This window comes from Balaenoptera acutorostrata, chromosome 3 (genome assembly GCF_949987535.1).
Source record: "Balaenoptera acutorostrata chromosome 3, mBalAcu1.1, whole genome shotgun sequence".
In the NCBI taxonomy this organism is placed as follows: Eukaryota; Metazoa; Chordata; class Mammalia; order Artiodactyla; family Balaenopteridae; genus Balaenoptera; species Balaenoptera acutorostrata.
The window spans coordinates 2,247,750-2,274,787 of NC_080066.1; the positions used below are offsets into that span (position 1 = coordinate 2,247,750).

The 27,038-nt window shown below is 52.2% G+C and overlaps 1 protein-coding gene across 4 annotated transcripts in view; it reads left to right on the forward strand.

Annotated features, from left to right (window-relative positions):
• JCAD (junctional cadherin 5 associated) overlaps window positions 1-11,208 on the forward strand; it is a 37,695-nt gene extending 26,487 nt beyond the window's left edge. For 3 of the 4 annotated variants that reach the window (XM_057542049.1, XM_057542052.1, XM_057542051.1), the window contains 2 exons: window positions 1,214-4,866; window positions 9,487-11,208. In XM_057542049.1, the coding sequence (XP_057398032.1) occupies window positions 1,214-4,841 (3,628 nt within the window). In that variant the 3' untranslated portion in view covers window positions 4,842-4,866; window positions 9,487-11,208. The remainder of the gene's footprint in view (window positions 1-1,213; window positions 4,867-9,486) is intronic. The other variant, XM_057542050.1, reaches the window with a different exon arrangement.
• Window positions 11,209-27,038: the final 15,830 nt, after the last annotated feature.

The following is a 27,038-nucleotide window of genomic DNA, read 5'->3' on the forward strand; positions in this document are numbered from 1 at the left end:
TGGGAACTCTGCTAGAGCCTCCATCTCATCCAGACGCTGGGAAGAGCTGGGGGCCCCCGAGAGACGCGGTGCCTGGCTGCCCGCCTGCCTCGGAGACTTTCACGGGGCGGAGCTGGGGTGCTGCCTACGGGCGTGGGGAGGCGGAGCCCCCCGACTGCCGTGCGCTCGTGGTTGACGCCCGCCGGCAGTGATGGTGCTCAGCGGGGGTGCTGGGACCCACAGCACAGGCAGCACCCAGGGACCTGGCGGGAGTGCCTCTTGCAGAGCCCCAGCCAGGCCTGCTGAGTCAGCCTCTGGACTGGGACCCAGGGTCCTCGCCTGAGCGGCCCCCTCGTGATTCCTGCCCACACTCGAAGCGGGTTCCCAGACCCGCCCCCAGAGAGCAAGCGGCCGTCCGGCCTGAGCTGGGGATGGAGTCCCGGGCCCAGGGCCACACTCGGGAAGCCCGGTCCCCTCGGGCATTTCAGAGCCCTGAGCTTGGCCTCGCTCACGTGCATGCGAAGTCCTGAAGTTCTTGTGCGCAGCTTGTCGCTAGGCGCGCGATGGCAGAACAGCTGGCTGCCTTCCAGCCCTCATTCGTGGGCCGTGGCTTCTTCCAAGTCGATGTGCTGGGGTTGGGAGTGTGTTTTGTTTTGTTTTTTTATAGTCCATTGCTTTTTTTTTTTTTTTTTTTAATTTTATTTATTTATTTATTTTTGGCTGCGTGGGGTCTTTGTTGCTGCGCGTGAGCTTTCTCTAGTTGTGGCGAGCGGGGGCTATTCTTTGTTGCAGTGCACGGGCTTTTCACTGCAGTGGCTTCTCTTGTTGTGGAGCATGGGCTCTAGGTGCGTGGGCTTCAGTAGTTGTGGCACACGGGCTTAGTAGTTGTGGCTTGCGGGCTCTAGAGCGCAGGCTCAGTAGTTGTGGCTCTCAGGCTCTAGAGCACAGGCTCAGTAGTTGTGGCTCGTGGGCTCTAGAGCGCAGGCTCAGTAGTTGTGGCTCTCAGGCTCTAGAGCGCAGGATCAGTAGTTGTGGCGCACGGGCTTAGTTGCTCCGTGGCATGTGGGATCTTCCCGGACCAGGGCTCGAACCCGCGTCCCCTGCACTGGCAGGCGGACTCCTAACCCCTGCGCCGCCAGGGAAGCCCCGGGGTGTGGTTTTCAGCAGTCGCGGCCCAGGCAGGCTCCCCGTGCGCGTCCTCCCTGGCGTAACCGCGTGCCTCTCTGTCTCGCAGGCTCCGCCAGCAGCCCCCGGCCGGCCGCAGCCACACCTACCGGAGGAGGGAGCAGGAGGCCCGCGAGGAGCCGGCCCGGGCCCCTAGCCCGCCCGCGCACGCCACCCAGGGGCCCTGGGAGGCTGGAGGAAGGAGCGAGGACGTGATGAAGAAGGCACTTGGCGAGGAAGGGCTGGGACTGGCGGGTCCCGCCAGATGGCAGAGCGTCCGCGTCGGAGGCCAGAGCCAGCCACGGAACCCGGGGGGGCAGATACCGGCTGGCGTCGGGGAGAAGTTGTTCCAAGACCTGCACCCGTGCGTACTCGGAGGCCACGGCTTGACCTCCCAGAGCCCAGGGACATCCCAGTCACTGCCGAGAGTTCTTTCCCCCGAGGACCTGAGCTGCGTGGAGATTCCCATCCCGCTGAGCGACGGGCACTTGCCGGGTGTCCCTCAGGTGTCATTTCAGCCTCCAAACGGTGCTCGCGATTTGGAATCCACCAGGAACCCCGAGAAGGGCGGCTCCTTGGCCCCCTTACCCCGGCCTCGGTTTGGGAGACCGCTCAAGCCTCCATCTTACGGCTCCCACCAACACTGCAGGGCCGGCGCGGAAAACGGCAGCTACACGGACAGCCGGCAGCCGGACTCGCCTGCTGCCCCCTCGGCCAAGGCGAACGACGCCGCCAGGCAGGAGCCGTGCGCGCCCGACCCCGGCCTGGAGCCCCCGGTGTACGTGCCTCCGCCCTCCTACCGGCCGCTCCAGGCCACCGCACCCGCCTGCCCGGGGGAGGCCCGAGGGCGGGGGCCCGAGGGCGGAGGCCGCCGCGCGCAGCGGCACCCGATGGAGAAGGATGCCGCTGGCGGCCAGCCCCCTTGGGGCCCCCGGGGAGCCGGGGAGGAGCGGGGGCCCGGCCCGTGGTCTCCTGTCGGGGTCCTCCCGCAGCCCCGCCCCGCCACGGCTTGTGACGGCTCCGTCCTGTACATCCCCTTCGACGACCCACGGATACGACACATTAGACTCGCCCGACCCCACGGGTTCTGGGAAGACGTCAAGCTGGACGGCCCTGTCCCTGCCCCAGAGCCGGCGCCTGGAAGCCTGCAGCGGGAGGCTGCCGTTCGGGGCCCCTCGGGGAGCGAGAGCCGCCCCACCCCGGCCGATCCCAGCGACCCCTGGCTGTGGGACCGGCTCCCCAGGGGTGGAGAAGACGGTGGCTTTGCTGACCAAAGAGACGCCTGCGTCGTCACTCGGAGTCAGCGGCCCGACGTGCGCGAAGAAAGCCTCGTCTCCTCCCCGAGCCCCCAGGGTGAGGGTACCTGCGAGACACAAACCCAGCTCAGAAAGTTCGAAGCTGGGCTGCAGACCAAGAAAAGTTCAAAGAAAAAAATGAGCGAGACGATATTTTGTTTGGTTTCCATCCCAGTTAAGTCAGAATCACATCTGCCAGCTACAGATACGAACAACAATGACTTGAAACAGAGCGCGGATAAGAGGCCTGGGCCCGAGAAGAGCGCGGCTCTGCCAGAGCAGAGCCTGCTGAGCTTGTCCTCCACCGACCTGGAGCTGCAGGCGCTCACGGGTGGCATGACCGGGAGGACGGAGCTCTGGGAACCAGACCTGGGGGGCCCCGGAGGAGACCAGCCAACCCACGGCCCCAGGTTCCCACAGCCTGCAAAGCACCCAGCGCTCGTGTGTCCTGGCTCGTGGCCTGGGCAGCAGTACAGAGACCAGCAGACGCAGACCAGCTTCGCCCAGGAATCCCAAAGCCTGCGGCCCCTCCCCGGGGAGATGCGGGGAGGGTCCCCCGACGCCGCGCTGCCTCCAAGATGTTTGGACGCCTTCGGGGTTCAGATGCACGTGGCATTGGCGTCCAGTGACCAGAGCCAGAGGCCCGGGGCTCCTTCCCCGAAAGGCCAAGGGGGGCCCCTCAGCCCGTGCAGCGGCAGCGCCTTCTCAGGGTCTTCCTCGTCCAGGAACCAGGCCCCCAGCCCGGGTGAGCCACGCGTGGACGGCCGTGGCCGCGGAGGCAGCCCGGTGCCCAGGGCCGAGGTGGTGAAGGGGGCGACCACAGGCCCCTGCAACAGTAGACAGCCGTTCGGGCAGTTCCTCCTGAAGCCCGTTAGCCGCCGCCCCTGGGACTTGATCAGCCAGTTGGAAAGTTTCAACAAGGAGCTTCAGGAGGAGGAAGGGAGCAGGGACGGCGGTGGCGACGGCAGCGGCAGCGAGGACAGTGAGACAGAGCCGCCCTGGGGAGGCCGTGCCCAGCCCGCGCCCGAGCGCCCAGACCTCCCGGAGGGCAGGGCACCCGAGGACCCGGGGCCCAGGCCGGGCAGCGTCAAGGGCAAGCCCGAGAGCTGGGGCGAGGGGGCGAGGCCTCGGTCCCCCGGGCCCCGGCAGGCAGAAGGCAGCGGACGCCGCGCGGGGCCGTCGCCCCCCGGGAGCTGGATGGCGGAGGAGGGGGACCGGGAGGTCGAGGCCGGGGTGCCCGAGCCGGCCGTCAGCCCGAGGCCTGCGAGACGAGCAGCGTCTTCCGGGCCGAGCGATGCCGGAGCGGGGCCCCCGCGCGATCCAGCGGAACCGAGGGCGCCCCTGCCGAGTCGGGAGCTCCGCGACGGGCTCGCTGCTGCGGAGCTGAGCGCAGCCAGCGCACCCACGGCGGGCGGTGGGGAGCAGGGGGCCACGGGGGCCCCCCTCTCTCTGGCTGGCAAACCCCGAGGCCTGTCGGCGCCAGACTTGAGGTCTGTGGGGCTGATGCCGGGGCAGGAGCAGAGCGCCGGCCAGTTAGCGGGGTCTCCGGGGGAAGCCAGTGCAGTAGAAATACCCCCAAACGAGTCTCTCCAAGCCAGGGCTGCCAGGATCCTGGGCATCGAGGTGGCCGTGGAGTCCCTGCTGCCAGGCGCCCGAAGGACAGGGCAGAGCCAAGACCCCGAGCCCGACGGAGGTGCCCGCAGGCTTGAGGCCCCCAGGCAGGAGGCAGCGGTCGGCCCAGCCCAGCGGTGTGACCCCGCCGCGTCCGCCGACGCCTTCTACAGCAGGAGGAGGTGCGGCTGGACCGAAAGCCCGCTGTTTGTGGGAGAAGGGGCCAGCGCCCGGCAGGCTCCCCGGGCCTCCGAGCACGCGGGCGTGGACGGGGCTGTCCCCAGCAAGGCCCCTGAGCCTCAGCCCCGCCCCCAGGAGTGCCAGCCCTTCCATCCCAAGGACGTGGAGACAAAGCCACCCTTCAGGTCCACCTTGTTCCATTTTATAGAAAGGACCCCACATTTGGCAGCCTCAGAGAAGAGGCTCCGAAGCACGTCCAAAGTGATTGAAAGTTTACAGGAGAAACTGGCGTCCCCCCCGCGGAGGGCAGACCCCGACCGCCTGATGAGGATGAAGGAGGTGAGCTCTGTGTCTCGGTTGAGGCTCCTGACCTCGCGGGGCGCGGACGCCGCGGAGGAGGCCGAGGAGCTGAAGGCCGAGAGAGGCCCCGGGGCGCGGCCGGGAGGCCCGGGGCCTCTGAGCGCCAGGCACAAGCTCTCTGACCCTAGGGGTGCCCTCCCGCTGGAGGAAGACGGGCATCCGACAGCACAAAGGGAGGAGAACGGCGGTCAGGACTTCTGGTGCCCAGGTGAGGATCGGGCAGGCGGGCGGGCGCGTTCAGTGTTCATTTGACGTCCCGAGAGCATCAGAACACAAGGTTGGTGGATGCTGACACCTGCAGATTCAGAAAAGGTGCAATTGACCCTGTGCATTAGGGGCCAAAAGAGTCTTCATTTTATCCAGAAGCTTTCCTTAAAAAGCGAGATCTTATAGTGTATTTTAAATGATCCAGTCTTGATGGAAATTATCTGTGTAAGCAACTAGGTAAAATTCCAGACATAAACAACCTTGGGGGCCCCTAAATGTGAAGAGGTCCATCAGTAAAGTATTCCAGCTTTAGTGCAGGCCCCTTGATCAGTCTCGTAGGAGACCATGGCATTTTTACTCTGTATTCTCTTCCCAAATAATAGCCATTCACCCAGATAACCCTCGTTGCTCTATTAACCTAATGGGAAAAGACGTACCAGTCGATTCAATAAACTCCCTGCCCCGTGATTCTTGCAGAATCCTTTGTCCCCATTTTTATCTGTTTTCACCACCACACCATTCGTAAGACTTGAGAGGTCTAGAAAGAATTAGCAGTTTGCTTTTCTCAGTACCCACCTACCCCTGGAAGTTCACCCGCCAACCCTCTTTCTTCCAGCCCCTGAGCTCCAATGGCTGAGACCCAGGGGAGCTGGCTCTGTCCGCAGCATCCTGCAGGCCCGTGAGTCCTGCGTCCTCTCACCTTCACATGTCCCCTGAGCCTTCTTCAGCATGTAGAACCACAAGGCAGGTTCCCATGACAGCGACAGTGACGCCCCCAAACACCTGTTCACCCTCTCGGCTCTGACATGAACAGGCGAGAGAGCCCTTGGCGTCTCTGTTTCCGGCATGTCTGTTTCAGGCGCCGGGGATTATCGATTATATACCCTAGACACGATTAGAGGAAATTCAAAGTCCACATCATAAACTACCGACTAGAAGGGCCCCTTCTGCTGGAAGGGTGAAGCGCGCCCCTTCCTCAGTGTTCCGGCGCTGTCCCCGGACCCCGACCCCAGCCCGGCCTCATCAGCCAGGCCCTCCCATCTGACTAGCTGCCCCGACCGGGTGGCCCCCAACCCTCGCTGCTCTGCTTCCTGTTTTGAAATCCAAGGGTTTAAAAGGAGACGGAGAAGATCACTGGTTTCAGCTGGAAGAGTCCCGAAATTTTGGTTAAACAAAAAAATCTCCTTGGCACGTTTTCAGTTTTCCCACAAATGCAGAGTGATTCTTACGAGCCAACGTTGCTCCCACCCACCCTCACACAACATTCATGATCGAAAGAACTCATTTGTCAGCGCCCTCTTGGGTCATCTGAGTTGACAAAGTTGGTCTTTGCTGCAGAAGAGAATACCAGGAATGCGGAGCCTTTGCCGTTACGGTGGAAAGTACTCCATGACCCATTTTGTGAGCCATTGGGATTTGTCAGGCTGCAGCATGAGACCCTCTCCCCCCACCAAAAATAGGCCCCCTGGCTTTAAAGTGCTGGTTAAAAGGACATTGTCATAGGCTTTTAAAGTGCGTTTCTTTATCTATAAAATCAGGATGATTTTGTCAGTGCTCCTGAGAATTATAAGGATTTTAAAGTAAGACACATCCTGTTATAAGGAAAACACCGGTTTGTAAAGATCGCTATGCCTCTGCCCATGGCCACGTATTTTGGGGAATATGTTGTAACCAAAAATTTCTCGTTCAATTCAATTTCAAGTACTCCCTCAATTTGTAGCCTGACCTTTTGACACATGAATGGGACCAGATAGGTGTCTGAAATCACCTAGGTAATGTTGATTTTTGTTTTAGCCAGCCATTCAAACTCCACCCCACCCCCATGACTTTATTATTATATTTTTTAACCATAGTTTCCAACAGTTCGAGACTTTGATTACTTTTTTGTCTCTCCATCTGGTGCATTTGTTATTGATGCACAACAAGATGAACAGAAATCTGAAGGCAGAGAACTCCTCGTGGTGATAGTTACCTCGAGCTTCCTGAAGGGGCCGCATAGCACGACCCACAGGGGCGATTTCACACACGTGCAGCGGCTCAGGTGACCCCGTCAGCCTTTCAGGTGATGGTCGCCAGGCCTCAGTATTGAAAGCCAGTCCTTCTGAGAGGCCTTTGATTGACATAGTAAAGGCTTGTTGCTCGTAAGCTTTTGGACTCTTTCCTTTTGATGTATTTTATCATTTTAGGCACAAAAGTCATCATCTCCGTCCCCGCCCAACCCCTGCCTCTGTCACCCCAGTGCGCCGGACCCCCTTCACTGCCCCTGAACTCACAGGCCACTTAAATTCAGATTCTGTTCTGGAATTTTCCAACAAGATTATACCATGTATATCTGTAACACACACACACACACACACACACTCTTCTAGAAGCTTATTATCTGTGTTGTGTACCCATTGTGTCATAAAGACTTTCCTTCAGCTTAAAGATGGTCATTTCAGTGAACATTTTTTAGTGGTTTTTTGGGCTCTAGCTAAGAAGTCAGCAGCTCAAAACTAATTCAGGTCATAGAATCCATCTCTGCTGGATGGATTACGTTCCAGGTCAGAAGTGTAATCCTGGTACATCAGGTCCTACTGGTCCCATCAGCCTCTGCTGGCTGCTCTCCTAATAGAAGTTCAGGAGAAGAGTGGGGGGAGCCTGTCTGCTTGGGCCCGCGGTGGGGAACCTGGGGCAGTTTAATGATACCAAATAATGCTGTTAGAAGGCCGGGCGTCAGCACGTCCTCAAGGGCAATAGCTTTGGAGGGTGTTCCTACTCGAAATACCCACGAGGGCGGGCCTTAGTGATTTGTCGTCACCTGAAATGGTGCCCATGGGAACCAGGATTCCAAATACCGAGGGTTATGACTTCTCTGTTCTCTGGACCTCTGCCGGCCGGTGTGGTAGCCCCTGGTCACACATGGTTCCTGAGCACTTGAAATGTGGCCTGTCCACATTGAGGTGTGCTGTAAGCATAAAACACACGCCAGAGTTCAAAGACATTCACCCCCAAAATCTAAAAACTTCTCAATAATTTTTATATTGATCACCTATTGAAATGATAACCTTTTGGATTTATCTGGTGAAATAAAATACACCATTGAAATTAATTTCACCTATTTCCTTTTGTTTGCTTTAACACGGCTACTGAAAACTTTAAAATAACATGCTGTGGCTCACGTTATATTTTTATTGGACCTCGACCCCCCATGATCTGAAGAAGGAGCCCCTTGCTCTGCAGCATTCTCTCCGTGGCCCCCTGTCTGTGGGCCCTCAGCTTCCGCAGTGGCGGTCAGGGAGCAGGCATGTCCTGTGGAGGCCTCTCCTTGCACCTGCCCTCGGGTGGGCTGCTCTGGGCCCCGGGGCTGTGTCACTGGAGGCTTAATAGACACACAGCCTCTCCAGGCCTCTCTGCTGCCGGCAGTGAGCCCGCCCGCCTCATTCTCAGCGGAGAGAAGGGCATCTTTGCTCACGGGGGGGGTCCCTCCGAATCTACATAAGATGAGGCCGATTGAGCACAGAGATGTAGGCTCAGCTGCCACCCCACGCTGTCACGGTGGGTGTGAAGCGTGGACCCTCGGAAGGCGGCTGACTCATCGGGAGCTCTGCTTGCTTCCAGCCCGAGGGGCACTTGGTGCAGTAGATGTTTGTAGAGCAGCAGACTGCTTCCCACAGGAAGAGCCTGCCCTGTCTGGCTTGTGGCGTGCGGCTCGAGTGCGACACGCGCTGCCTTAGTCATCGCGGTTGTGGTGTCTTGTCGTAAACACATCGTGGGCCGTCGAGAAGGTGTTCGGAGGAGGCGGCGAAACATTTTGCTGCCAGAGGGGTGGGCCTCCGTGCGGCCTCCAGGATGCCCGTGGTCCAGAGGCTTTGGGAAGAGATGGCTCTGCAACAGCCGTAGTAACTGCCGAATTGTACCACCCTTCCAGTTTCCTACGTGTTTTCTCTTGAGAACTTAGGAACCGTTAGAGCTGCCGTGGCAGGAAATTCTGACCATGGGAGCCACATGTGTAAGCCTCAGGTTTGCCTGGACCCCAGAGATCTGTGGCCCCCGAGGGCCTAGCCACAGCCCTAATGACGGTCTAGGACGGTTGTTCTTTCGTGTGGTGTCCCGTTTTGGAAACCCAGGCCACCTGGGCCCAGTGTGTGTGCCTGTAGAACGGATCAGCGTGGCAGCCCAGACTCCCAGGGCCTGCTGCCGGCTGTCGGGTCAGAGACAAGAGCCCTGTCATTGCCAGCCCAGCTCTCAGGGTCTCAGGGTCCTCAGGCCCTTCTGGGACATCACTGATCACAAGGACACGCATTCTGCAGCAAGGTTTCCTTAGAGTCGTAATTTACACGCACACGCAATATCCTCTTTACCGTCAGCTAAGAGCGTCACTGCTGCTTTACAAGAGTTGCATTTAAAGTTAATTATGCTCCACTGGGAACAACAGGAAGGGACCATCAAAATACTAAGCAACTCCCATTTTTCCATCTGTGATTAGGTAGTGGTCATACACGTCCCTTTAAAACAGCCTTTAGACTGTTTAGATAGCTTTTTACTCCGTAGTGAAAAATACCAATAAGATGGGTGAGATGTCTGAAAATGAACGTTTCTACCCGTGTGGACTTGGTTCCCTAAACATATTTGTTTCTGGTCTGAGGATTAAACAGACAACAGACCAGTTGAATATACCGCTACTTGTCTTTTGTTTTCTTTTTTGCAGACTCGTACGACCCTAGCAGGGTGGAGAGGGTGTGATGATGCACCAGTGGGGTGCGGGGCTGTGTCATCTGCTAACGGAGTGATCTCCGAGCTGGCCTCAGCCCCGCCGCCCAGGAGGAAGCTGGGACCCTCGCTGTGATATCCTGTCCCCACTGCCGCCAGGAAACTCATCAGCCCTAAAGAGTCACTCTGTGGAAGTAAAGCAGTAGTCCGTTGAAACAATCTGTTTTTATAGCACGAAGAGTTAGTACCTATATTTAGAAAAGAGTCACAAAGACCCTCCTTAATGATGGGTTTAGCCAAGCTGGTAGAGAGTTTGGTGTTAATCTGGCTGTATGTGAAAACTCAAATGTGGATGATATGATGAATGATTTTAAAAGGACCGTGAATGTCGCAAATCCCCCTTCGCTTCCCCGTGGCCTGCGGTCCACGCTCATGTCACGGAGTTTGGGATGTAGGCCATTGCTAGTGTGTCAGCACTTTGAGTTCTGGGGAAATGTGAACGCATATGTATGATCCATTTCTCATCAGTCTGGCCTTCTGCTGAAGTCACTTTACGTATAAGTAACTTGCCATCAGAGAATAAAGCTGTAGCTTTTAAGTTCCCAAAAGATTAAAACTTGTACCATAATGAACTAATAAGAGTGTTATTTATCTGGCAATGAGATACTTTGATCGTTTGCAAACATGATGTTGTCTGCTTTGCACTCAGTATTATCTATTTTTATTTCCTGTATGGATGTTTAGAAATTCTTTATATGAAAAATAATTGCTGGTTTAAAATAGACCATTTTAACAAAGTAACTATATTTCTTTTTACAAAAATGCTATTTTTCTATGATGTAAACAATTGTTAGGTGGCAGATTTTTAAGGAAGTTTATTGTATTTAAGAGTCTGTATCCCTTTGTGTGAGAGGAACCCAAAGAGGGTTCACATTTGCTTTAAAGCATATAGCCCTTACCCGTTCACAACTCTGCTACTTTTAGTTTATCTTAGAGAGAGATGTCAATATAGGCATTTTTCAGGGTTAATAAAATTAACTTTTCACAAAGATTTTTTTACAAATAGAGCTGTACGGTTATATTTGGAAATAACCCTCTTAAAACCAGCCAACATCCTTATGACAAATTTTTGCTGCCATATCCACTAGAATTACCAAAAAACATAGTTTCATCTTTGTACGTCTGTGGGGATCCGCCCTGAGACCATACTTCCCCTCTTCCCACCCCGCCCCTTTAAAGAAATATGTATTTTTATCTAGAATCATCCTTAATTAGCGTCTGCATAGTTTTCAAAAGTGCTAGAGACATTATATGTATGCCATTACAAAAGTATTATGAGGCCTATGTATTCTACTGTTTACTATTGCATTAACCTGCACAAAGTTTATGCATTTTTTTATGCATTTGTCACTTCTTTCTAAGTCGGGCGTTCTTGTGAGCTAACATTTCCTGAATGGTTTCTTGTCTCCTCCCTCCCTCCTTTTCCTCTCCTTTTTTTTTTTTTTTTTTCTTTCTTCTTTCCTTCTCTCTCTCTCTTTTTCAGAAACCACCTTATCTATTTTTAGGCATTTCAAATTCCTAAAATGTGAACTATTGGGTGGTCTGCAGTTTGGCCCTAAAATGACTCTGGGCTTTCATGGCCTGTTTTTATCTGTACCTTATGATTTTATTTCATCAGAACTTCATGTATTTGGATGGTAATAAACAACACAGAATCCAAGCAGTTCTGAAAAGTCTTTTCAAACACACTTCTCCGCAGCCTTGGTTCTTACCTGTTACTCATAGTCACTCCTTTCCAGATTTTGGTTCCTGTGAAATTAGAGGATTCTCTGCTTCTTACAACACCCGGGGATGACAGGCCAGGCCTCTGCCAGGAATGCCTGAAACTGTTTTTCCCAGGAAAGATGTCGTGGGGAAGAGGCCGCTTGACTCTGCTGTAGTTGGTGAACCACGGGGGTCATCTGGTAGCACTCAGGGCGGCTCCTGGGGGGGTCCTCGTGGGGTGTACCTCCCTGTGAAGTGCAGATGAAGGAGGGCACGTGTGTATATACGTATGCACATAGACACATGCACGTATCATCCATGTACATACAGCTTAACGGTTCTGACTTCCCCTTACATTTTTTTTTTTTTAAAGAATTATTTATTTATTTATTTTTGGCTGTGTTGGGTCTTCGTTTCTGTGCGAGGGCTTTTTCTCTAGTTGCGGCGAGCGGGGGCCACTCTTCATCGCGGTGCGCGGGCCTCTCACTATCGCGGCCTCTCTTGTTGCGGAGCACAGGCTCCAGACGCGCAGGCTCAGTAGGTGTGGCTCACGGGCCCAGTTGCTCCGCGGCATGTGGGATCTTCCCAGACCAGGGTTCGAACCCGTGTCCCGTGCACTGGCAGGCAGACTCTCAACCACTGCGCCACCAGGGAAGCCCTCCCCTTACATTTTGTTGGTCCCATCTAACACTTCTTTTAACCCAAAGAATCCAATTACAGCTTATTCCTTCAGAGAAAGAGAAGGACCCTACAGAGAAGAAATTACCAAACCTTATGTATATCACAAACCAACCAAACTGCAACACTCTTCCTTTCTTCTAAATTGTTGTATCATAGCATTTTGAAAGCGTTCTGAAAATGTAGTGGAAGTTATCAGTATTTATACTTCTAACCTTACTTTCTGGATTCCAGCCTGTACATAAGTCTTCCGGAGGTGGGGAGGTGTGGGGATGGTAACTTTGAAAATGTGGCTTTTAAACTTGCATATTCTGAGGTAAATAATACAGTCTCTAATCAAAAATAGCTTTTCCAGGGGTCTTGGAGTTCAGCTGATTATTCTTTTATTATTTCTGTTTCTTATACACACACAACCCTCCGTTATCATTTGTGGCTGGAAAAGAAGTTTTCCTATTTTGTGTTTGTCATTCTTTTTCTCATTCAGATGACTTACTATTAGTGTTTAATAATTGGTGGCTTATAAAATCAAAAGTTCTAATTTTGGCTGTTTGGACTAAAAAAATTATATGAGGAATCACATTTGAAATGTATTTGTATTTCTCGATTTGCAAAAGAAAGGGAAAATGTTGTTAATATAGCTGTAATTACCTTTCTTTGAAGAAAATTTCTGAATGATTGAAAACCAAATATCTTTAGTATCGTTTTGAACCTTCCGTTTCTGCAGACCACAGAAAACACCTAAGGATGCACAGCCCCTGATTGCATCTTCAGAATCCTTTTCCACGTTGTACGTTAACTATTTGGGTTCCTTTTTTAAAACTCTCTTAAAAATGTATGCGCTCTCTGAGATCCTGGCTTCCTTCTGAGAGTTGTAGGTTGAGGTTTGATTCATGTGGACATTTCTCAGTAGATCTTTTTTTTTCCACGTGACTGTTGGTGAAGGGCTGTCTGTCGTTAATGGAAGTCCGAGTGTTTGAACTCAAATGACTCTGAAACTAGACACCGACCGCTTTTTACAGCAGTGAAATGACCTGCTCTGATAGCACCTTGGTTTAGGCCTTCTGGGGAAAAGTGATGAATCTGGTCCTCTGTTGACACGACTCCTTCCCAGCTCTGAGCAAAAAGGGCTGATGGAAGATAAGATTAACCCACCATCTCATCCGTGACCCTCCAAGATTCTGTTTGTGTGTTTTGGCTATTCTTTTGTTTTGTTTAAAATGACTAAATTATACACAATTCAGTGTCAGTTTAACATCTCCTAGTAAGTGACCAGTACAGCAGAATCCCTCTCTGGAGATCTGGGCTTAGAGACTTGTACGCAGTTACTTTACTGCTGGGACTGTCTTTGTTCCGCCAGGTCCACGTGCGCACAGGAGCTGGTACTCCAGGGATGGAGTGAAGGGTGGGACTGTGTTTCTGAAGCTGAAGCTATTGCAGGCCTGGGGGATTTTTGCATTTTCTTCTTATTTTGTTTTGAACTGCAGATTCTGTACATCTGTGTGTGGGAGGAGAGTTGCTTCTCAGGACAGGATTTAAGAGACAGATTCCAAGTGACCTTTAAGAGTCTGCCTGGTGGGAGGTCCTTTGCCAGGAGCGTGGGTTGGTCCACTTGGGGACCCGCCAAGCCAAGAAGGGGGAGATGATAAAATAACATGAAAGATAGAATGGTCCCCCAGCCTGCATGTTTTGTTTTAAAAAGAAAAGGGGGGTGTGGGGAGTGGTGAAGACTATAATTCAGCCTCTGGCAAAGGTTGACGGGGCCCAGCTCACAGCTCCCCGGGAGAGTCTCGGGGCCGCGGGCCGCGAGGGACGGGGCAGAGCGCCTGCAGAGCCCCGCCCGTGGCTGTTGAGAGCCCCATCCCAGCGGCGTTCACTGCACAGGGCAGGGAGCTCCTTGTTCTGTGGCCTCTGCTCAGCGACTGGACTTGAACCTCTGGCAAGTCCAGGTCGTCGAGCGCTTTGTCCCAGGGCCTTGCCTGGGGAGCCCCCCGCTCGAGGTGAGCCCGCTCCGCTGGGCAGCCCACACCCCGTCTCCGACCCCTCGTCCCACGCGCAGCGGGGCCAGTGTCGAGGGGCCCGAGGGAGACAGAAGGCCAGTCCAAGTGCAGGTGCGTTCGGCAGGGAAGCCAGAGCAGCCCCGGGGGAAGCGTCGCGTGCGCGCGATGCAAGTCAGCCCCGCTCCCGGCCTGCGCGAAGCTGCGCCGAAGCCCTCAAGACACAAAGCGGGACAGACGGAAACGCAGGGCATTTGGTGAAGGCGGCGCCCCGTAATCCCATCATTTCTTGGGGCACCGGTATAATGTATTAACATAGTAAGGCGGGTAGAGAGGGTCCCAGGAAAAGACGCAGCGGGTCACGGCCGATTCCCAGCCGCGGTCGTGGCCCCCGTCAGGCTGTCCCCGAGACCCTGACTGGGGAGAGGTGAAGCGGGGGAGACGAGTGGCCCCGGCAGAGCTCAGCTGACTGCCTTCAAGGGGCTCTTCTTGTGTTTCTCTGCGCGATGTAAATACTGGCTATTTCGGGATGGTTGACCCACTCGGTGACACGTATTCCAAATAAAGACTTTGCTTGCAAGTACCTGCGTTTGTTGTCTTTGGCCTTGGGGGTGAGAGCTGCCCCCTAAGCCTTAAAGGCTGGCCCCTGGAGGGTAGCAGGCTGCAGGGGGGCAGCTCAGATGGGGACGGTGATGCAGGGACATGGGGCCCAGGGAGTTGGGGCACCTCTGGTCCCCACCGAGCGCCTCCTGGGTGTTCCAGCTCCTCTCTGCATCTTCCGCAAGGTGGGAAGAGGCCTGGAGTCGGTCTGGGGACTGAGTTTGTCTTTCAGCTCCACCACTAACCGTGTGGCCTTGCACACGCCCCTTCCCTGACTTCTGTTTCCCCGTCTGCCTCTGTTACCCCTTGAACATAATAATCAAGTGTATGAAAAAGCCCCTGCCTGACCCGTGATGGGTGTTCAGTGCACGGAAATGCACGAAGACCTGCAACTCACGGGAAGCGGACAGAAGGTTTTCAAATCCAGGCCTTGGTCCTTCAGGGATTTACTGCCTTGTCTTCAGTATCGCTGGTCTGGAGGTAGATGCAAATTCGGTACCCTGTTGGGCTCTCAGTGTGTTTCTAGCAGCCCAGTAAACTGCTAAGCTGTTGTTTCTGAGTTGTAAGAAAATGTGCTTCTTTTTTCCTCTTTCCCATTAGCTTTTCAGACCGTTGCCCTCATTCTTTCCTGGCTCCACGTGTGTGGGCCTCAAAGCTCAAGAGCTCCAGTGCCCTCTCCGTAGCCTGAAATTTCAGATCATGTTAAGATGCAGGTTTTAAAATAAGAGCTATTCCCAGCCAGCTGGTAATTCAAGGCACATATTAGAACATAACTGAAAAAGAAGTCCCTTGACCAAATTAATGCTATGAGATGAAACACGCAAGCCAGGAATCAGGGGCCCAGTCCTGGGCCTGGCTCTGCATAAACCCTCTGTGACTGAGGCCACCTCCTCTACCCACCTGGAAACACTTCACAAGTGGAGAAAAGGGATTGAATTAAATTAGCTGGTTTCTTCCAACTCTAAGATGATATAACTATTTTTTGGCAAAATTGGAAGTCCATAGGGTCTTTTGCCCTGCCAGAATGGTCCAAGAGTAAAATAATTTGAAAATTACGGCTGTGCATGACAGAGAACCGGGTCATTGCTGGGGTAGGGAGCCCTGCCATGACTTATTCTTTCACCGGGGTGGTCCACTTCCCCCTTCCAATAACTTATCATGCTTCTCTCTCCGCTGCCATAGTTACGGACCAGCCAAGAGACTGACAACATTGAATTCTCCCAAACATTTTTCTTAGGTTAGAGCGGGGCACCGGGATGTTTATGAGCCTGGCAGTCAGTCCAAGGCATTAATCTGCAGTGCCTGAGTAGCCTTCTTTTCTCACGATTTCAGTGCACGCAGGTTGGGAGAAGTTGTGTCTCACCAGCTAAGTCGGCCTTTCTGCTTCTGCCCCGAGCATAAATCTCCCCCCAGATGCTCAGCTTGTATTTCACAGGCTGGAAATGCTGTCGGTCGTCCCATCGCTCAGCATTTGGGAGACAACAGCTCCGTGGAAAACTGAGCATTATTCCTCCCAGGCCCAGTAGGTGTTTCATCTGGATTCAGCGGGAGAGCTCAGCTCTTCTTTGAGGCAGAGGTTTGTGCCGGATCACATAGAGGCTCTATTTGCTGTTCCTTCTCGTGGTTCCTCCTTCTGTCCTGTGCTTCCTGCTGCATTAACTGTGGTTGTTTTGACCTTGCCTCACCCCACTGGAGTTTCAAAGGTTATCACAGCAGGGTCAGCTCGTGTAGAAACAAACCCAAATGTGCGTTTACCTGGAGTTTCTTCTGAGTATTTAAAATTAAATGCTCAACATGGGGATGGAGGAAAACAAGGAAACCAGCATCACTGGGTCCCTACTGTGTGCCAGGTAGGTTATAGCATTAATTTAATGTACAATGCTTTACAAAAGACAAACAGGTACAGAGAAGACAAATAATTGCTTACAGATGCAGCTCGCAGCAGGGGAGGGGTTTAAACCTACTTCTTTACCCCAAAGTGCGTGCTGTTCATCTTAGCTTGCTTCATCCCAGGAGGACGAGAGAATGATCCTCCAGTTAGTCAGGAAATTCAAAGGTAACATCTTACCATACTAAATGCATCTGTCAGAATCAGGCTCAGCTGCTTATGTCAGAAAATTGGAAACAACGGTAGCTTAAATGAGATAAAAGCTTACGTCTCTCACACTTCCATGGAGTTCAGAGGCAGGCAGTCCAGGGCTAGCGTCTCAGCTCCATGGCAACTGGGGAGCCAGGCTCCTTACGTCTTTCTGTTCCAGCACCCTCACATGGTGGCTTCCATCCTCGAGGTAAACTCATGGTCCAAGACAGCTGCCAGAGTGCCAGCCATCTCGGACACTTTCCAGGTAGCTGACAGGAGGAAGACTTCTCCTCCCAGGTAGGTTAGCCTCCTTTAAAGAGAATTCCAGGAAGCCCTACACTCTTCTGCTTTTATTCCATTTGCTGGAACTTAGTCACATGGTCAAACTAGCTGCAAGGGAGGCTGGGAAATATAATCCTTTAAATTGGACACCATTATGAATCTGAATATAATCAGAGTTCTGTTACAAGTGAAAGCAAAAGGGGAACTTATGACGGCTATTGGGGAAAGAATAAGAAATGTAAGATGGGTCCTGGGAGGATTCATTTTGACAGTTTTGTAATTTTACCATAGGGTCTGCCTTTTTTGTATACAAGCTGTCAGGAGAGTTACTTTGCTTTGGGAAGCCCTACATGGATGAACTTGGACAGAACTCTGTGTTTGAGTCACACAAATATTGTGCCACACAGGTTATACCAATATTTTAAAATGACTCTATTATAAATGTCTGTTACTCTCAGAGGGTCCCCTGTCAAAGTTATAATCATGCCCATATCATATCTGGTTCAGATACAATCCACATACATAAGATTGAACTATGAAGGATAACAAGCTAAAGTTAGCAGAATTTATTTCATTTACAATAGATCATCTTTATTAAGTTTGGGTACCTCCGATGGATGGTGTCTGTGAAGGGGTTCATTTTTTTCTTTATCCAGAGACGTTTCAAGTCACAGAATCATTGCCTAGATCCTGCCATCACATGCAATAGAGAGAAAACATCTTCTTATGAAAATAACAGGTGGCTGTCTGGGGCAGGTTTCTTCAATATGCCTTGCTCATGGCTTATCGAAGAATCTCCACTGGGCCACCTGCTTTGAGTGAGCTCTGGGGTCAGAACCAGGATTCCCACCGAGCGGCCATCTCCACAGGCAACCCCACAATGGCAACAGCAAGCGCCTGCCTGGGTGGAGACTCCCAGTCCTAGGAAATTGGGCCACTCCTCAGCCTTTGCCAAGTTGGTTACACAGTTTTGTCTGTTCTTGAGTGATATTTATGAAAAGTGGCAATTGGTCATTTTTCTGAGGCTGCACATAAATCCTCCGGTTTGAAGCTGGTGGGTCTCAGTACATCACTGACTAGGGAACCAGCCCAGCATGGGCCTCCTCACAGCTCTGTGTGTTCCACCCACCAATTAGTTCAAAGGCACACTGGGGTCCACAGGGTGTGATGTTTGGCTTACTCCCATTGCCACGAAAATACACCCCAGCAGCCCCTCATTCTGGAAAAATGAATGGCATTCTTACGCCAGTCAATCCGAAGACCTGTAGCTTGAAATAGGGTCATCTCAGCTGACCCACGGAAGTGTGAGTGAGAAACCAGTGCTTACTGTGTATGTTCTTGAAATGTTCTTGTTTGCTTGTTAACACAGCATGACAGTGACAAAGCTTCTGACTGGGACACGGGCAATTCCACTGTTCATTATATGCTGCTGCATTTACAGGGAGAATCGTGTGCTCTCAAGGCATCCATGAATTTTTATAACTTGCAAATGCCTGAGGTCAGGGCCTTCAGGGATATCAAGAATCACCCGGAGAGGGTGTGTGCTCAAGAGATTGGCTCTCTGACCTTTGACCCTATGCCTACCTGGCAACCATCAGTGCTAGATTGACCTGGGCTGGGTGCCTTGGGATATCTCACCTCTCACCCACCCGGTTTACACCTGAGGGTCAAGTTGACCTCAGAGCCTTCCTCTGACACTTCTTCAAAGGCTAAAAATCATTAGAGGCATCTCTGCTTTTTGTGCATTCTCCAAAAGCCTCACACAAGGAGCGGCTGTGTTTCTTAGTGCTCAGACTCAGGTCTTTGGAAATATCCTTGGTTTCTAAAGGGATGGTCACTTGGGAGAGACTAGGAAATACAGAATGTTTGAGGGTCATGGAATCCAAGTTGGCATTCCAGCCAAATATCAACACTGGCCCTTGGCCGTTGGGATAAATGCCTTCAGGGATGACCGACTGTGGCAAAGGGTGTCCCAAAATCCCCACCAGAGAAAAAAGCCCTTCCGTAGAGCAGAGCCTGCTGGAGGGTGCTGGCAGCCCCGCTCAGGCCAGGCATGCTTGGGATTTGCAGGCAGCGCCTGGCTGTCTGTGTGGGCAGACGCTGGGAAGTGGCCCACTGCTCAGGGCTCCGAGGTGTGGGCTCTGTTCTGCAGTTCCAGGGATGACGGGGGCCGCCGTCCAGAGCATCCTTACAGGAGGTGTCCCACCGGTGTTCAGACACTAGAGGGCAGTGTCGGCTCATGCCGAGGAGCGAGCTGGTCCAGAGCATCTGATCCCTCGGGGCTGCGGGGAGGGCTGGCAGCTTTTCCCGCAAACAGAACCCCCAGACCTACTCATCTAAGATCTGGGTTGAGGTACTTTGCTGCAATGGGCCGGCACGAAAGAAAGGCTCTTAAGGGATTCTGCTGCTGGACCCGGACTTGATCTGTGAAAATACGCAGATAACCACAAACCTTTCGTTAAAAGCATATACGGGCCTTAGAGCCAGTGGGGCCTTGGGCGAATAGGCGTCTTGTCACTTACTGTGTGACACCAGCATGTTGTCATCGAGAGGGTTTCACGAGGATCAGATAAAATAATGCACGCGGAGAGCTTAGCAAAGCCCTCTTCAATCAGAGTTCATCAGCAGTCATGCTGTGGCCTGGAGAAGAGGCCAGGCCGAGCACAAGCCCCGGAGGAGACGGGGCAGGACCTGGGGCTCCTGCAGGCACCCCGCTCCCAGCAGGGGCGCAGCCAGAGCCCTTCCCGGGCGAGAGCCCCTTGCCGATTCCTGTTGAAGCACGGAGACAGACCTCAGGCCAGACCCTTGACCTCTCGAGCCTGGCCACCTTCACTGCAGAGCAATTGCCCCTCGGGTACGGATCCTTGGGGGGCAGAGCAGCAGCGGCCGTGCCGGCACGAGTGCGGCTGGCTGACCACCAGCCCCCCGTCCCGCAGCCCGGCTCAGCCCCCCCGCCCGCGCGGCTCCAGGTCCGGATTGCTCCTGGGTGTCCTGAGCGCCCTTGCAGCACTCTGCCGCCCCTGCAGCACGATGACCGGGACGAAGCCCGGTTACTCAGCACACGTCTCACCTGCTCTCAAAGGTGTTCAGCCTTGGAAGCTTCCGAAGTTTCCAAGGGCAGCGACTGCTGAGCGCTCCCGGCGCTGTAACTTGTAGGCTGTCGTGGGGATGAATGGGGCTCGAGTGACGTCAGAGATCATGCTGCCAGTGGCCCGGAGTCCAGATTTCTCAGGTTAGACTCGGCCATTCACCAAGTAGCCAGGCGGCCTGGGGCAACTACTTCACCTCTTCCTGCCCCAGCTCCCCATCCGCATAAGCAACACAGTGGGGTTGTCTCGGCCCCTCCCCTCACAGGGGACAATTGTCAGCATCAGTGCAGCGAGAACACCAGATGGACGCCCGGTACTTACACATCACATGGCGCTTTTATCGGGGGACAGCTCTCTGTGGGGCCCCTGCCCTGCTGCTGACTGCTCTTGTTCTAGATTTTGCTCTCGACCAGCTTTCCAAGGATGTTTACAGAATGAACAGTCTGGAAAGACAGAGACAGTATCTGTCACCCGGGCAAAGGGCAGGTTTGTTGACGGCTCAGCGGGATGAAGACCATCTCCCTCGGGGGCCAAGCTCAGGCTGATCGCCCCTCTGACCACGTGCGTTTCCTAAGCTCAGGGCTCCTGTCCCGCGGCAGGTGTCACCTGGCCCTCTTCACTCCGCCCTGTGCCAACTGGCGGTTAGGGAGCTGTATCCGGGGCAAGAAAATGCTGCCGCCCCACTAAATGCCATTGCTGACAGCTGCGCAGCCCCTCCTCCTGACCCAGGATGCTTCTGTCTTCTGCCGCCGTCTGTGACACCGGGACAGCCTCGCTTACAGGGCGGGCGGCAGCTTCAGAGCCTTCACAGTTCGGAACCCCTTTCAGCCAAAGCCGAAACCCTTATTCACCACAATCCTGCGAGCCAGGTACGCAGATATTTTTATTCCTGTTTTACAGGCGAAGCAACAGAAGTTCAGGAAGTTTAGAGCTATTTCCCAGGTCAGCTAACACATATCAGAGGAGACATCTGGAAATTTTAATTACCTAATTAAAAACAGTATTTCCTCCAAACCTCTCTCCATATATATATATACTTATTACAGTCTCTTTCTCCATTATCCATCTATGGACCCTTAGGTTGTTTCCATATCTTGGCTATTGTAAATAATGTTGCAATGAACATGGGTGCAGATATCTTTTCAAGTTACTGTGTTTGTTTCCCAGGTTATTACAGGATATTGAATATAGTTCCCTGTGCTACACAGTAAATCCTTGTTGTTTATTTTACATATAGTAGTGTGTATCTGTTATCCCATAGTCTTAATTTATCCCTCCTCCCTCCCCCTTTGGTAACCAAAAGTTTGTTTTCTATGTCTGTGAGTCTGTTTCTGTTTTGTAAATAAGCTCATTTGTACTATTTTTTAGATTCCACATATGAGTGATATCATATGGTATTTGTCTTTCTCTGTCTGGCTTACATCACTTAGTATGATCATCTCTAGGTCCATCCACGTTGCTGCAAATGGCATTATTTCATTCTTTTTTACGGCTGAGTCATATTCCATGGTATATACGTACCACATCTTCTTTATCCATTCCTCTTTCAATGGACACTTAGGTTGCTCCCATGTCTTGGCTACTGTAAATAGTGCTGTTATGAGCACTGGGGTGCAGGTATCTTTTCAAATTAGAGTTTTCATCTTTTCTGGATATACGACTGGGAGTGGGATTGCTGGGTCATACGGTAGCTCTATTTTTAGTTTTTAATGGAACCTCCATACTGTTCTCCACAGTGGCCAACCTTCTGTCCCTTTGCTGTGTATTTTTTAATAAAAGAGACCTCTGAGGGAACTCCGACTGCAGGTTCCAAACATTTTGTGTGCGTGTTTGTGTGTATTTGTTTGTGTGTGTACCTGTGTGTGTGTGGAGAGAAGGGTAGGGTGCACACTGGAAAGAGGAAAAAAATGGGCTTGGCTGGCATCTGGTATTTTGATGACAAGTCTTGAACGACACCAGATTCGTACTGTGGGGCTTGGGCACAGCGTGGGTCCTCGTCCCTCCTCCCAGGCTGGGGGGCTTTGGGAGAGCGCCCAGCGGGTTCCCACGGCCGCCGGACCTGCTCCACACGGAGAAGCCCCTGTGGTGTGCTGTCCTCGCGGGGACGTACACTGTAAAAGCGTAAACTACGCCCCGGCTTTGAAGACTTCAAAACACACATGCAAAATAGCTCAGTATTTGCATATTACACATGGAAATACTACTTTAGTATATTGGGTTAAATGGAACACAGTACTAAATTAGTTTCACCTGCTTCTTCTCCTGTTTGAAAGTCACCAACGAGGCCTGCATATGTGGCTCACATTACAGCTCTCCTGGGTGACGCTGCTCTGTCGGCCACGACGTGTTCCAGGAAAGGGACAGGGGTGACGTGCTCGCCCAGCGTCACCAGCCTATAGCGCCTGCATCTAAGGCAGCGACTCCCCTGCCCTTCCGGCCTCAGCCAGGCGGCCACGCGCTGGCTCTGGATGAAGCCCACTCTGGAGAGGTTTGGCAGGAACAGGAGATGTCCCCGTTTTCTTCATCGCGGGCCCCGAGGCACCCAGCGCAGGGCCTGGCACATACGCACCGGACGCGGGTTGCCCGGTTCATTAATCCTCCCTCTCCGCTCGCGCCTCCGACGCGCAGTCCTTGTCCTCCAGCCTTCGCAATGCTGCCCCCTGCTGGCCAGTTGTAGGAAGCGCGCAGCCGGGTCTCGGAAGCCCTGGGGTGTGCGCGGCGCGCCGTGTGCCCGTGTGACGTGAGCGCGTTCCTCGTGCGTGCAGTGTGTGTGCGTGTGTGGGCGTGATGGTGTGTGCGCGCAACACGTGCGACTGTTTAACGCTCCCCAGCTGACGGTGGTCCTCAGCGACCCTCTCCTCCCCATCCCCGGAGCAGCAGTTGTTGGGTCCAAACATCCTCAAGCGGTTGAGGAAAGAGTCCCCGTTTACAAATCGGGGTCCCCCTGGTCTTTGCCCAACACAGAATTATTCCCGAATAGCGGTCCTCTGCGGGGCCACCGGAAGTCTCCAGTAGGAAATTCTAGCTCAAGTCTGTTGTGGTTCAGGTGTTCCCTGCTCTGTGCTAAACCGCCTGCTTCCAGGCTGAGGGGTGAATTTGCGCGGGGAAGGTGGCAGTGAGGGGTTGAGAGGCGCTGGGGGAGGGCTGGATTCTCCACGGTGGGGATAGACGAGAACAAAACGCGACATGACGTCTGATGGCTGAGCTTCCCGGAGATCCCAAAACATGTGGTGCAGACATTCACGTGTTGGAAACACCTGTATGTAAGCCGGTGACTGCGTGTCTTTACCCCACTGCAGGCAGGCCGGCTCCTCCGAGCGTGGCAGGTGGAGAAAGCAGTAGGGCCCGGGTACTGGGAGGCCTAAGATCCCTCCCTTCTGATTAAATCCCATTTTTTCAGGTCTCTGCTCTGTGCCAGGTGGCAGCCAACTGAACTGATAAGCTGGTGGATTAATGCCTTGTTCCCTTCTATGTCCCAGCTCTGCAATTCCACGTGGCCTTCTGGATGTACATGGTGATTTACTGTTCCTTCATTCAACAACTACCTTCTGCCAAGCACGCAGTTAGTCCCCATGCAAGAGATACTCAATGTCTTCTGAGAAAGAGACAGAGACGGAGAGACAGAGAGAGGGACAGAGAGAATTTCAGTGCAGTGAGCAGATTGTAAGCAGCAGAGTAGAGGTATCTATAAATAAATGGATTTGGAATCAGGGGAGATAACACAATTCAGTGCTTGGCGAGGCTCACGGAGACTTCCCAGAGGAGCAGAGAGTTTGGGATGCATTTTGAACAGTGAGCAAGTGATCTCTAGGGGGAGAAGTGAGGAAAGAACTTTCTACAGGAAGGAACAGTGTACAGGAAAGCACAGAGCATGGGATGTCTTGACTCATAGCCGGGTGGGAATTTCAAGTCCCCCGAAGTGAAGCAGGACATTTGGCATTCTTCAACTATGGGCTTTTCTGAAGGAGTTCTTCCAACTCTTGCTTCTTGGGACTAGGACACCACATTGGTGATGCATGCCATTCCCACTGCGTTGCATCGGGATCTGCGTGGGGTCAGTTTGTGAAGGGTGTAGACTTCCACGAGTTATGTGCTGGAAATTGTCCCAGATGGGGGGTAACCCTGAATAGTTTCACCTGCTCAGCCCAGATGTGGTGAGTAAGACACCTGAGAGGTCTACATCGGTCCAGTTCTTTATTAATAAACATAGAGGCACAAAGGAAAACGACAAGACCTGTTCTGTGGGGGATCCCATGAGGGATGGAAAGGGATTCATCTCTCTTGGTTCCCTTAGGTTCCTGATTTGAGGTGAATAATGTGTTAATCACCCCTTTGCTGCCTCACTAGCTCACATGAATGAAATATTCCCCCAGCACACAGCTCTTCCTACACAATTGCTGGCTGGGGTTTCCTCTCCCCCCTTGGAGAGCCATTTGCTTCCTTGCACATGTGGAGCTGAACTTTTCTTCTCCCCTTCCACTCTGCTGAGTAAGCAGACCCTGAATAACGACACCTGCATCCTATTCAGTCTGCAACGGGGGCCAACGGGGAGGGAAGCTGGTGTGTGAGGGACGAAGGGCAGCGAGGGCTGGGAGCAGCAGGGCCTTGTCTCCTGTTTCTTATCAAAAGAGGCAATGGGGAGGTTTCAGAGACAGGATCGCAGGCCGATAGACAGTGATGCTTCTTGTTTATTGACTGACACACACATCCAAGCCATTGCCCGCTGATGGTCAGCCTGTTGGTAGCCCCTGTTTCCTGGCTACTTCCCCTTTAGTTGAACAGAAATTTAACTCTTTACTAGGACCCTAATCAGGCAGACTTTGGAACAAAGGAGAAAGCAAAAATGCACTGTTTCCTTCCCCAATGATGTAGCACTTTGAACCTTTCCATCCTAAAAGCGTTTATACACCACTTAGAAAGACGGTAGTGCTTCTGAAATAAACACAGTACTAATTTGAAAACAGAATCATCAACACCGACACTAAGTATCACCGTCATCACTACTAGTGGACGCAGGCTCAGTGTGTGCAGGTAAACCTTCGCCAGGTGACTGTATACCACGGTGCCGTTATTTCCGGTATTCCAGAATGCTGTTGCCGGGAGCTTCTTGCCAGAAGAGCTGACACCACCATTCGCGTCACCCTGATCATGTCTGTTTTTATACGAATGGACATTTAGGTCACATTTTCCCATCGCTTCTCAAGCCAGCCGTGAGCAGTGGCATCTGGGATGCGCTTCCCCGCTGACTAACCGCCTGGGGTAATGACTCCCTTCCAGCTATGCAAAGTGTGTTACAGACGCCTCATTTATTTTCCACCTTTCCACGTAGTGAGCATGTAGGAGACTGAAAGTCAAAAATACTGTCCATCGGTAGATGCACGCATACACACAATGTGGTATAGACATACAACAGAATATTTCCCAGCCTTAAGAAGGAAGGAATTCTGACACACACTACAACCTGGAAGCACTTGAAGACATTATGGTGACTGAAATAAGCCAGTCACAGAAGGTAAATACTGTAAGATTCCTCTTATGTGAAGTACCTAGACTAGTCAAATTCTTGTCAGATTCATAGAGACAAAGTAGAATGGTGGTTGCCAGGGGGAGACTTAGTATTGAGTGGGTACAGATTTCACTTGGAGAAGATGAAAAAGTTCTGAAGGTGGCTGGTGGTGATAGTTGCACAGTAATGTGAATGTGCTTAATGCCACTCAACTGTACGCTTATAATGGTTAACATGGTGACATTTAGGGACTTCCCTGGTGGCGCAGGGGTTAGGAATCCGCCTGCCAATGCAGGGGACACAGGTTCGAGCCCTGGTCCGGGAAGATCCCACATGCCGCGGAGCAACTAAGCCCGTGCACCACAACTACTGAGCCTGCACTCTAGAGCCTGCGAGCCACAACTACTGAGCCTGTGTGCCACAACTACTGAAACCTGCGAGCCACAACTAGAGGAAGCCCGCACGCAGCAACGAAGACCCAACACAGCCACAAAAAAAAAAAATGTACTCAGACAAGTATGTTCATGAAAAAAATGGCAAATTTTATATATATTTTGCTACAATAAGAAAGTAAAAATACTGTCGTGTGAGAAATTGATATTACAAACGGACTATTTGATCAGTTCGAGAATTTCTATCCTAAAATTCCTCTTTTTTCATACTCCACTGTGCCTGTAGATTTAACACTCTGGTTTTAATGGTGGGGTGGTTTTCTGTGGCCCGTCTGTGTAATCTTTTCCCCAGTGTCTCATACAAAGCAAACTCCTCTCTTCTATTCACTATTGTACATGTAACTTGCCTCTAAGGTGATAGGGTAATTTTCCTAAGCCTTCCTGGACGTTTCTCTCCTGAGTTTATTACCACTGCCTCCTCAGGAACTGAAGAAAAGTGTTCCAGCCTGTCTGGCCCGGCACCCACCCCCGCTGGGCCTGCGCATCTGAAGATGTGGAATCCCGTCCACTCAGGGGCTGCTGAGCCCCTTGAACCAGCCCTGCTGAGGATGCGTGATGGGTTTTATCCTGATGTGGGTGTTTAAAGTATGGTCTTGTGTGGGAGGCAGCTCTGAGACGTCTTCTGTGATGAGGGCCTCTCCTGAAATAGAACGCCCTAGTCATTGCCAAAAGTTGCTGGTTTAAGCTGTATGCTTTGCATTGGTGATAATTGTTATTTTTTTAGTTAAAGTATAGTTGATTTACAACATTGCGTTAGTTTCAGGTGTACAGCAAAGTGATTCAGTTATATATATATATGTTTTTTTTTCAGATTCTTTTCCATTTTAAGTTATTACAAGATATTGAATATAGTTCCCTGTGCTATACAGTAAATCCTTGTTGTTTATTTTATATATAGTAGATTGTATCTGCTAATCCTAAACTCCTAATTTACCCCTCCCCCTGCTTTTCCCCTTTGGAAACCGTAAGTTTGTTTTCTATGTCTGCGAGTCTGTTTCTGTTTTGTAAATAAGTTCATTAATTTTTGATTCCACATACAAGTGATACCATATGATATTTGCCTTTCTCAGTATAATGATCTCTAGGTCCATCCATCCTGCTGCAA